The sequence below is a fragment of the Lagenorhynchus albirostris genome, chromosome 15 (genome assembly GCF_949774975.1).
Source record: "Lagenorhynchus albirostris chromosome 15, mLagAlb1.1, whole genome shotgun sequence".
NCBI lineage: Eukaryota > Metazoa > Chordata > Mammalia > Artiodactyla > Delphinidae > Lagenorhynchus > Lagenorhynchus albirostris.
Window position 1 is genome coordinate 85,005,774 of NC_083109.1, and position 12,257 is coordinate 85,018,030.

The window sequence follows — 12,257 nt, forward strand, 5'->3', positions numbered from 1 at the left end:
GATATGGGCTCAATGCAGAGAATGTGATAAAAGGGATCAATGAGGAGGAAAACCAATAATTAAACCATCTAAACCGAAGCTGAACATATTATCATTTTAAGGTTACCAAAAAAACCCCAACCCTGTAAGTGTACGTGCCTGAGACCCAAGGCGGTGGCCTCTGACTGTTGGGTTGCGACCCATCACGCGTGTTACGTGATGGTCACATGGGGGAGGGTTGACACTGTGAACACGGAGCAGCCGCGATACTCACATCACCTCCAGGCGGGCTGTCCTGGAGTCGTTCCCGCCCTCAGAGATGACTCCACAGGTGTAGTCTCCAATGTCGCCCGACCACGTCTGGCTAATGAGGAGGGACCCGTCCTTCTCCACCACAATCCTGGAGCTGCCAGATGGGGTGATGATCACGTTGTCCTTCTTCCACACGTAGCTGTGGGTCAAGCAGAGAGTCCTGAGTTAGGACCCCAGTCGCTGATCCTTCCCTGTCTGTTAAAAAGCAAGCAGCTGGGGCTTCCCTGATGGCGCAGTGGTTAAGAATCCGCCTGCCAATGCAGGAGACACGGGTTCGAGCCCTGGTCCGGGAAGATCCCACGTGCCGCAGGGCAACTACTAAGCCTGTGCGCCACAACTACTGAGCCTGCGCTCTAGAGCCCGTGAGCCACAACTACTGAGCCCACACGCCATAACTGAAGCCCGCGTGCATAGAGCCCGTGCTCTGCAACAAGAGAAGCCACCACAATGAGAAGCCTGCACGCCGCAAGGAAGAGTAGCTCCCACTCGCTACAACTAGAGAAGCCCGTGCACAGCAACAAAGACCCAACACAGCCATAAATAAATAAATTTATTAAAAAAAAAAAAAGCAAGCAACTGATGACCTTGTGAGTACAGTAAAAACTGCCAAACTGTGCTCTTAAAAGGGTGATATTTAATACTATGTGAATTACATCTTAAAAAAAAAAAGGAAAAGTGACCAGATGTCTTGTCACAATACAAAGATAGATGCTGAAGTTAAAACAGGAGAAAAAGACAAGTGCAGACATTCGTCTGTCTTTGGGTTCAGGACGGGGAGTCTGAGGGCTCCTGACCACCGGTGTCACCACTGCAACTGTACCTCCCGCTCCTGCAGGAAGGTCTCTGGGGGACAAGAGTGTAGCCTGGGCAGGGGGCAAGGTCCCCAGGGTGTGCCCGTACACGTTTTCTTAAAATCCAACCATTCTGGGGACTTCCGTGGTCGCAGAGTGGTTAAGAATCTGCCTTCCAATGCAGGGGACGTGAGTTCGATCCCTGATCAGGAAACTAGATCCCACATGCCGCAACTAAGAGTTCGCATGCCACAACTAATGAGCCTGCCAGCCGCAACTAAGGAGCACACGTGCTGCAACTAAGAGCCGGTGCAACCATAAATAAATAATCTAATCTAATCTAATATAAATAAAAATGTTAAAAAAAATCCAACCATTCTGGCAGACTGTCCTTAAAACTGCATTTCTTTCTCTTTTAATTCCTTATGACATTTTAGCACATTTTTCTTTTCAAATGTAGACTCCACTAAGAGCCTGTCCAGCCCCTCACTAGTCACGGCTGGATGAGATCAAAGTGCTGGCTTTCCTTTCCAAAGTACTGGATTGGATTTCCAGAATGCACCCCATTCTTTAAAGGCTTAATGCACACAGAGCACAGACATTTACAAACTGCTCCTCTGCAATTACCCCCAGACAGAGCAGGATTGTCTCCACCAGAAGGAAGTGAATCAGCTGCTCACTTGGGGAGCAGCATTTGGCGGCCAGTGTCCCTTAGGGCCAGGTGCTCCTTGGGGCAAAGGAACCCAGGACAAGGGGTGCCCCAGAGGAAGCCGCCTACTTCCTTCTCAGGAGGGAAGCTCCGATTTTGTCTGTTTAATCACACTAAAGAAGTTACAAGAAAACCACAAAGATCTGAGGGGGTTTCTGGTGTGCCCTTAGGGTAGCAGAAAACTGGCTCATTTGTCCTTCGTTCGGTGACACTCCCAAGTCCTTTAGAAACGAATGAATTCCTTCCTAGAATCCTAGATTTCTCCAGGTAATCTCTAACTTGTTGGCTTTCGTTTCTTCGTTTTGCATTCAACATTCTTGTAACGAAAGCAAACTTGGTTTCTGAGCTCTGGGGAAACTCCAGAGAGACAGGTAGAGATGTGGAAATTCACGATTTGTCAAACACCTGCCCAGGAAGAGTGAGGAAACAGCTTAGTCTCCAAATCCGGTGAGTAACGTATGTAAACGTCGACAGCCACCTCCCTCTGCTCAGTGTGAAATGTTCCAGAAAGGAGGGCATCTTGATTCTATCATTTGGCTAACTGCATGCCTTTGGGGCTAAGGCCAGAGTGAAAATACTAGGATGACTGCATCTTTCTTTCTAGATTCATTTTCAAGGCTGGTTCTGAAAATTAGAAACTATTCTGAAAGTGGCAGCCCTTTGGGAAGAAGCTCGCCACCGACAGCCAGCTGTGTCTGCTGCCGCGTGTCTACCTGGGCTGTCACGTTCTTCATCACGACCGTCCCCGTCTGAGTCAAACAAAGACAGGTGTCACCACCCACTTCGTGGCCCTTCACGTCCTCTGGGTCCCCTGGTTCCCCGCAGTTTCCTCTAAGTGTGTTAGATAACCGCAGGTGCCTTTCTTCCATGCGGAACTCCCTCTCCCCATGACACAGTGGCGCCATCCTTGGAGTAGAGAAAACCCCTCGAGGCTAGCACAGCCCCAGCACAAACACTGCTGAAATCCCATTCGATCCCTCTGGATTTTTCTCTCATTAAGTATCGGCCTCTGACAAGTACGTTTTACAGATAGTGTATTAACCTTGGCAGAAAAATCATGAAAAGCTGTATTGAAGTCATGAAGTGGAACATAGCTCACTGTAAATAATACATAAGGCTGGAGTGGAAAATGGGATTTGTGTGATTAATGATGGAGCCCAGAACTGTAAGATGCTCTAATCAGGGATCTGCGGCTGGAATCAAAGTTTCTGAAATTCTCCCTTCTCATCTCTACTTCAGTTCCCCAGCTCCCAGAATACTAATGAGCCCCAAACGTTGTAATTGACCGAGCTGACCGGAGAGAAGTGCGGGGGTCGTGGGTGGTCCCACAGTGCAGCGTGGCCGTGGTCCCCTTAATCACCACGCGGTCCTCCGGAGGGTTCACGATGGACGTTCGATCTGGAAAGACACAAGTCGCGACTCAGACAAGATTACGTGCCTGAGCGTTTCCTCCCTCAGGGGGTGACGAATTGGTCATCTGACATCAAAACCTCCTAGTTTTCTCTTAGCTCGGCAAAACCAGTGCACATGGAAAGCACCCAGAAACGTTCAGGGAATTGAAAGCAAGCCTGTCCGCCTCCCCCAGCCCGTCTCAGGTCACTCCCGGACCTCAGACACTCCGGAAGGGAACAAGAAGGAAGATCGTATGCAGACGGTTAGCGGGTTCTACACCCTGGATTCTTTCCCAAGATTGTCAACATTCTGGTAATTTCTACTGTCTACACAGCACGTCATGACTTTGCAAAGTGCTTTCATTTATGCTGTTTCAATTGATCCTCACAACAGTCTTGTGAGGGCTGTGATAATCCTTTTCCCAGTCATCAGGAAGGAAAACTGATACAAGTACAGGGTCTTGCCTGATGCCACGGGGCCAGTAAGCAGTGGGGCCTGGTGCCAGGTGCAGGCCTGCAAGATCGTCCGGACCTGCGGCCGCCCGACACTCCACAGCTGCCAGGGCCAAGGCCCTGGAGACGGCCCTGGGGTGTGTGTCCCCACGCTGCACACCTCTCGGGAGGGCGCCGCTCGGGCACCAGGAAAGGAGACGGAACTTGGAGCCATGAGACTGGGTTCAGCGCCCAGCCCGACGGCTTACCAGGGGGGCATCCAGAGAAACGCCTCTAAGCTTATTAGTCTTCTTGTCTATGAAAGGGGGCGCTGCTACACTCACGCTGGGACAGAACAGAGTAGGTGACGCCTGGGAAGACCCCTGCCGGCCACACAGCACTGCACCAACCAGTCTAGTGCCATTATAATTTTGAATCTCAGCAGATCCACAAAATTTTCCGGCGAGGGACCTACAGAGATGCAGACATCAGTTTTCCACAAGCTTTTAAATTTATGGTTAATTTTTGGGGACACTGGATGAATCAGATGTGGTTGATAGAACAGACCACCAAATGGAACAAAAGCTCTTTTTCAGTGCTTAACAATATTGGAGGATTTGGATTCATTCCTTTTAAACTTGTGATATTTTTAGAACACCTAATAAATGAGAAAGGGTCATTTATCGAAGCGGACCAACTATATCATAGGAAACGCTAAGCAGACATGAAACAAAGCACAATTTCGTTTTTCCTCAAGGATGGCATTTTAACAAGTTAGTCACTCAGGCAAGTTAAAAATTTCTCTCCTCGTATAGACGGCTTTACAAAAATCTATTAGTGAGCCCTGACCGTCTCTTGCTTCTTTGAACAATAATTTTTTAGTGATACAGGTATGCATGAAGCAGAGAGAGAAAAGTTTATCAGCCAGTGAAGCTAAACACTTGGTAATCCAATCCTTACGTTCTGGAGGACAATTTATTCTGCGTTTCAGAAACCCGTGTTCTAGATAAAATAAAGAGAAAGAAAAGCTGGAGGAACCACAAAGATCCTTCAGTTCACTCCTAACATAGAGGAAACATCCATGTTTAATAGACGAGGAATGTTTTAGTTGGCTATAATGATAGTACAGAAAAAATGCTTTCTCTGGGATTTTCAACCTGGGTCCACTTTTCTTACGTGATGCTTATAAGATTAGCCAACCTATCCGGTTTTTTTTTATTTGAGCTAGTTTTGGGGGTAATATCCCTACTCTACTGAGGTTAAAAAGTTAATCTTTTCTCTCTCCTGAAACGTCCCCATTAAATCTTTGAAGACATTTTCTAATTATTCTTTTAGAAGCTGAAAAATTAATTACTCAACAGATTTCTCCAAATTAGTTGTAAAAATAATGATTCTCCTTTGATTGGATTAGCGAGTCCAAGGGCATATATTGACATCCCCGAGCACAGATGACACGCTGATTAAACCATTATTAACAGAGAGCTGCACACGGGCTGTGGTCCTTACTCCACACGGTGAGCGTGACAGACGCGTTCAGGGAGCCCTCGGAGTTGGCTGCACAGCACGTGTAGTTGCCGGCATCCTGGATTAGGACAGGGGTGATCTGCAGACCCCCAGACTCAAGGAGCGTGAACCTGGGAATTCGCACAGAGCCACTGGCCAGAATGTGGTTTCCTGGGGACGACAGACAAAACAGCAACGTGAGAACTGCAACGTTCGAGAGAAGGTAGTGCTCTGGCCGCACCCAAGAAGATAACGTGAGGAAATAATCAGAAGAAGGCGGAAACTTGATGCACAAAAGTAACCAAAGCAGTTCGCTTTAGCGTTCATTAGAATAACAGAAACCAAGAGCATCCTAATCGTCCAATGTCGAGAGATTTGGTTACACAAGTTATGATCCATGTATGTGATTGTTTCCTTTGGGTGACTGATTCTGAGCTTTCTTTATACGTGTATGCATTTGAAAACTTTCTCTATAAAGCCATTATTACATTCTAAATCAGGAAAGACAAAAAGAAAATATATAAAATGAAAGAACCCCTCTTTCTGATTAATCTGTAGGTTCGCAGATCTTCATAAGCCACGGCCCCAGTGCACGAGTTGGGAAGCCACCGACTGGTTTTCTGGGAGTGAAAACAGATGTAAGTTCTGACGTTTCTCCCAGATCCAGTCCCCTAAGCATGACCAGTTAATCGATGAGGATGAACCCAACTCAGCCGCGGTTCGTTAAGGACAGACTATGTGCGCTGTTCGTTTAGTGGCAGGTGTGCTCAATGTGTAGACAGGGCTGCAGACGAGCTGCAAAGAGCCCAAGATGTGACACCACTCCTCACAGGAACTGAAACTACAGTCGGATTAAGAGAGCCACACACGTCAAGCTGCGGAGGACGCAAGCGATCCTGTGCTAGAGCAACTTTCTTAGAAATGAAGGCGGATGTAGTCTTAACTGTGACTATTACCAAGGAAGCACTCCTGCATTCACAAAGGGGAAGCTGCAGCTGAAATCCAGAGCCCGTCGGGCCCGGGGCACCCGGTGAAGGGCTTGACGGAGGACAGCACCATTCACACGGTGTACAGAAACGTGCTTCCTCTTCTAGGCTGTGAGCTGCACAGAGCTTAAGGGGTCTTGCTCGTCTGACCCCTCCCCGTGCCCCTAGCATCGGCCCCTGGTGGGTGCTCAGTCAATGGATTTTTACTCTTTACCGAACGAATGAGTGAGAATAACCAACACAACGCGGGGCCGCTGGGCTCACTTGCTGCGTCGGCCGCGCCCTGCAGCAGGTGCGAGCGCCTACCTCTCCTCCACGCGATGGCCGGCCTGGGAGCCCCGGACACCTCACAGCTCAGGACGGCTGTCGTCCCGTCGGTAACCGTGGTGTCCGCCGGAAGCTGGGTGAAGGCTGGGGCGACATCTAGGCAGAGGAGGTGAACAGTGAAATATTCAGTGCGTCGTCCCTGGGAAACGCTCAAGCCAGCCTGGTGGAGTCATCCACCTGGGCTTTTACAGAACTAAACACAGAGATAACTGAGCGATGAAAAATGGAAACCTTTCAGGAAGACTACAACCCTCCACTACCCGTCTCCCAGGCATCACCATCTTTGTTTACAGCCTGAAGAGAAATATGGTCTCGTGACGTAATGGACACACAAGTGGGGAAGAGCAGGAAGAACTGTTTTTGACCGACGTTAAAGAGAAGAGAGATGTTTATTTAGATAAATCAAACAAGCTGCTTTCATTATGTAAAGAAAAAGGAAAAAGCTAGTTTCTGAATATCCTACATCGTCCTAAAGATGACACTTTGATACTTCTTAGGATCCGTTCTGAAAGTTAAAACGACCAGATTCCAAGGGCTTCAGAGAAGAATCCCTGGGGGGAGCGTTGGGTCTTCCTGCTCACGGGGGACCGCCCGGGCCTCCAGCTTCCAGCAGCCCTGAGTCAGACCCAGGAAGACAGCGGCAGCTCGGGCCGGCTTCGGGGAGGACTCCGCTGACTCTGCACTACTTTGCGAAAGATTAAGCCAGAACCCCTGAGTCCCAGCCGTGACCTGCAGCGCCCAAACCCTGTGTCAGGGTCTCTGGGGTGCCTGGGCCAATGCCCCCGGGGCAGAAGCGGGCAGGCCCAGTGGACCCTGGGGCAGCCGCCCGCCTCTGCCCTCCCTCCCCGCTGGGCGTCCACCTCTGGTGCGAACCCCTGGATGACGTGGGGGCCCCCCGACTGGTCTCTTCCGTTCGTCCCCTCACTGTCCCCCCACACCAGGTGCGGAGGCCCTCTGAAAGCTTCAGACGACGCCCGGCCAGTGCCCACCTCAGAGCCGCGAAGGCCCCACTCGCCCCCTTGTGCCCGCACACACCTGGGCCGGCCTGTCCCTCCGCGCATCTGTCGGGCCCCTGCAGCCCCCACCTGCACCGTGGCACGCACCTCTCCAAGGCTCTGCAGGGCAGCGTCCTCCCCACCTGCAGGCCTCAGCTCCAGTAATAACCCTCTCATCTCAGAGAACCCAGCCCCCTGCGCCCGCCCTCCAACGAGCTTCCCTGGCCGCTCTGGGCCTCGCCTAGTCTTCCTCTGTAGGGCCCCCAGCGCCCTCTGCCGTCTCTCCCCTCCCCCAGGACCCTCCGTCCTGGAAGCACGAGAACCTGTTCTTCGCAGCATCCTCTTAGCTCTGTCCCCGCGCCTCACGGGCCCAGAGTAACTGACACAGGTGCTCACTAAACGCTTGTTAAGTGAACGAATAAATATTGATTGTTTTACACACTATTTTTCTTTCACTAAAAGTACTTTAATTAAAAAAAAATCCCTTTTGCCAAACCCCGTACTTACAAAACAGACATGCAGCATTACCATTATCACGCATTTATTTGTTCACTCTCCAGTTGTCATGGTAACCAGGTGAAGTAGCACTTTCATTTAAATTTCCAAACCGATCCTCCTAAGAACCCTGTGAACTGGGCTGGTTGGTTCCATTTTGAAAAGAAAACTGAGTCTGAGAGAAGTCGGGTGATCTGCCCTGGGTCTCTCCCGAGAGCAGGGTCTGCAATCCACCAGCCTGGGCCTAATCCAGCCTGTCCCTGCTTTCATAACGGAGTTCTGTGGAACAGCCACGTCTGCTCAGAACCGTCTGCGCTGCCTGCAGGCTACGACAGCAAGGTGAGGAGCAGCAACGGAAACCACGTCCTTCAAAGGCGAAAACAGGCACCATCTGGCTTTGTACAGAAAAAGCTTGCCCATCCCTGCCCTACAACATCCACTATTCCAAACAGGCTGAAATCATTCTAATGGATCAAAACACAGTTTTTGGCTTAAGTCCGCAGTATTATCTCTGCTGCTTGAAGTGATACTGGTTTCCTATGCTCCACAACGGAGGGGAAATTTGACCCCCAGCCAAGGCTGGAGGAAATGACCCCTAGTTTACCAAAACATACGCGTGAATATTTCAGGATCGCGTCGGTCCCTTCCTACTTCTGGCTGACGAGAGCCACTGGCCACGCACACGCTGACCAGTCTGCTTTCTCCGACGGCTCTCAGCATTTTGCTTCCAAAAGGGCAGACGTGAAAGGTAGGGTTCCCTAATCACTAAATCCTACTTCGTTTTAGAAGAACAACATTGCGACTATGGGAGGTTAAAGAGAAAACCCGCACATATAATAAAAACCTTTACCTTTACTTCATTTTTCAGAGGGCCAAAGTATTTCTGTTACTGGGACAATAAAAGAAAGTCACAAAAGAACTATAATTGTTCAATAAAACTAAAATAGAGAATGAATATAAAAAAATGGAAAAAAGATCCAAAGAAAAAGACGCGGGATGAGCTGCTGTTCACTAACCGTCTTTCCAGTTCTGTCCAGAAAAATGGGGAGTGTGTTCCTATGTCTCAGCAAAGCGGTGTGTTCAAGGGCTGGGAAGGCCAAGGCTCCAGAGGGCCGGGGGGAGCGCCGGGATGGGGGTGCTCGGGCTGAACAGACACTGGTGTTTTCTGACATGTCCATGGGGCGAGGACTGGGGAGGCCGGCTCTGCAGCGGGTAGTACTCACTGGTGACGTCCAGGTAGGTGTAGGTCTGGACCTCCCCGCCCTCGTTACTGGCGAAGCACTGGAAGATTCCTGAGTCCTCCGGACGCAGCTTCTGGACGCGCAGGCCTCCACTTGACAGCACGTGGTATCGAGGGCTCTGGAGCTTGTTGATGGAGACCGCGTCCTTGAACCACCGGAGGGTGGGAAGAGGGGCCCCTGTGCAGAAGGGAAACAAAAATCGTTCAGCTTCAAGAACTCCTTACGTGAGGGCTAAATGGCAGTATTTCAACGGGCATTTTCTCATCTAGTCGTCCCTCCCAGCACCCTGTGAGGCGTCATTTTTCTCATCGTATGTGAAGACGGGGTGGGCGAGGCCTGAAGGGGGCGGTGTGGGGCAGCTGCAGACCCTCCCGGCTCTTCCCACGCCTGTGCTCTTGTCCAGATGGTTCTGGCCGCGACTGACCTCGGGCAGGGCTGGGAGGAAGGTCTCTGTCTCTGCCTCTCGGGCTCGGGAAGGGTCACCAGGGCGGAGACTGTGCCACTCGGCAGAACACTTAACCCCGCCTTGTCCCCGCAGGGAACAAGGGTCACAGCGACCTCAAAGGTGGCTGTGAAGGTTAATTGGGTCAGTACACGAGTACCGCCTGGGGCCCGGCCCATGGCGCGCGCGGACAGAGCCGCTCGCTGCTCGTCGCCACAACTAAGGCCAGTGCCGGCGCGCACCGGCTTGGCAACAGCTCTAAGGAGCGGGATATCGCTGACCACCCGCTAGCGCGCTGTGCCGCGGCAGTGATCGGTTAGGTAAAGGGATAAGCACGGGAGGTGCATCTGGTTCAGGCCGGGGAGACACGAGAGGTCCACGCTGTGGCTGCAGGAAGTCACCTTGGCCCCGGACCCTGTACCCAAGAGCGGAGTGAGCTGAGATCACAGCCAAGACTTCGACCAAGAGGGCGAGGGCCACGCTGGGGCTCGGGGCCCAGCTGCCCCTCCTGGGTGCCCCTTCCTCATCCTGATGATCTCACGGGGCAGACCTAGGCCTCCAGGCCGTGAGACTGGAGTTGCTCGCGGTCTCGCCACCTGGAAGGAGGTTGAGGCTGGGGTCGGATGGGGCGTATGCGGTGGACAAGGTCACTGGGGAAGAACCCAGGTTGTCGATGAAGGGACTGTCCTTAGCCCGGGAGCACGAGGACCTCTGTTGCTCGTCCCCCAAATGGGTGTGGTCAGTGCAGGTAACCAGGCGATGATGCACTATTTCCTGGCGGCCTCGCTGCGTGGGACACACCGGGCTCCTCCTCCTGGTGGCTTTTCCGGGAGCCTCGGGGAACCAGCTGAGGGAAGACTGCTTCCGTTCTCCTTCTTCCTGGACCTGAGCAGGGTCAGGTTATCCAGGGAGGGTAGACAAGGGAGCCCGTCCAGGGAACGAGACCACGGCACTCAAGACAAGAGTTCTGGGCTCCGGGGGGCACAGTGTGTTTGTTGTGGCCCTGCGGGAAGTGCAGAACGTCTGGGCTTATTTCTAGATCTCAGATGGCGCTATGCCTCAGTCTCCCTAAATAGGAAATGAATTTAAATAAAATATCCTGATGTGATTCATGCTGAAAGGCACACCCAAATCCCTTGCCTTAAGATGCTATGTAGGTATAAGATGTCTTCCTTAATAAATAAAGTTAATGTCGTGGAATATTTCAAGAGAAGGTATTCTCAGATTCTGTTCTTTGCCTAAATTATGCTTCCTGTCACCTTTCATTAAATCAGGAAATTAAAAAAAAATCCATTGCAAGGTAAAGGCATAAGCAATCCATGTAAACTCTCATAATAGCAATTACATAATGTAGTTTTCATAAAGAATAACCACTTCACATGCTGCTATAGTTGCATTGTCAAAAGAAAGAAGTAAATTATATGATGGCCATGCAAGGCTGAAAGACCCGTTCAGCGTATATTTATCAGCGTGTACTTAACAAGCAGTTTACTCTGCAGATATCAGGCCAGAAAAGCACCCTCTTGTCAAGGGGAGAGCCTAACATTGTCATTTATTGAAAAATAGTTGTTAGTATATAGGGGAACTAGGAGTATATCTATTTTGGGGCAAGTTAATGTCATAAACAGAACTCTTATCCCCACAGTATCGTAGATTCTCGTTTCCAAAATATCAGCACTCTAAATATTTTGTAGCTTCACTTTCACAAGAGTTGTTGGCCTTAAAAAGCTGGTGTTGATAGAGAAGAGAGAACAATGCAGCAAAGATCTCCACTTGAACTTCATAGGACTCTTCTCATTCCTGTCTTCTCCCGCCCTGAGCCCCAGCAGCGGAGAAGAGAAGCAGAGCGGGGATGGAGACTGCACCCTGGGAGCTGGCGGGACTGGGAACCAGAACCAGTAAGGAAATGACTCTTCTGGGCGGGAGCAGCTGTGGCAGAGGCTCAGTGGATGGAGGGGAGGGGAGGGGAGGGGACGGGAGGGGACTCTTGGCCGGACGCCCCTCTCTACGCTGACACTCAACACTGTCCTGAGTGGCACTCCCACTCCTTCCCAGAAATGGAAAGTGACCTGCAGATCGGTGTTATCTGTTCCGAGTCCCAGGGCCTTGGCTCTCAGGGTCCAGGCCTAAGCACTGGCTTTGGAGCTGGTGCCTGTGGGTTTCGATCCCGTCTCCACCAACACGTGGCCCGAGGCAGGCTGCCTGTCCGGGGCTCAGTGAGCAAACGCCCTGGCGCCAGACCGCGGGCGGAGCTGAAGGTGTCTCCTTCATTGTCCTGACCGCGCTTCGAGCGCGTTACTTAGCTTTGCTTCTTAAGGGGTGTTTTCCCATGTATAGAGGGACGTAACGATCGCTCCCTTACGCAGCTGTCATGAAGATTTACAGAATTGTTAGGAATCCTCGCCCGCCAAACTCTTAGAAGAAAAACCCCACCCTTAAGATGAACAGGTGTTAACATAAAGGGTCCTTTTCCTTACTTGACAATCTCCAGAGGACTCATGAAGTTTTGTTTGTGAAATCGCCACAGACAGCCCGTCTCTGTCGGGGCGTTTAGCGTAACTACTTGTGTGCTGGACACGAAATGGGAACAGGGGACAACGAGGGGGGTCGAGGCTCGGGGCGAGAGGTAGAATTCCCTGAGTAACAAAGGAAAA

General features: G+C 51.0%; 1 protein-coding gene across 1 annotated transcript in view; it reads right to left on the bottom strand.

Moving 5' to 3' along the window:
- SDK1 (sidekick cell adhesion molecule 1) overlaps nt 1–12,257 on the bottom strand; it is an 817,812-nt gene that overhangs the window by 207,997 nt on the left and 597,558 nt on the right. The window contains exons 9-12 of the mRNA XM_060123048.1: nt 9,144–9,338; nt 6,410–6,526; nt 3,087–3,189; nt 254–430 (exon numbers count right to left, since the gene is read on the bottom strand). Of these exons, the coding sequence (XP_059979031.1) occupies nt 254–430; nt 3,087–3,189; nt 6,410–6,526; nt 9,144–9,338 (592 nt within the window). The remainder of the gene's footprint in view (nt 1–253; nt 431–3,086; nt 3,190–6,409; nt 6,527–9,143; nt 9,339–12,257) is intronic.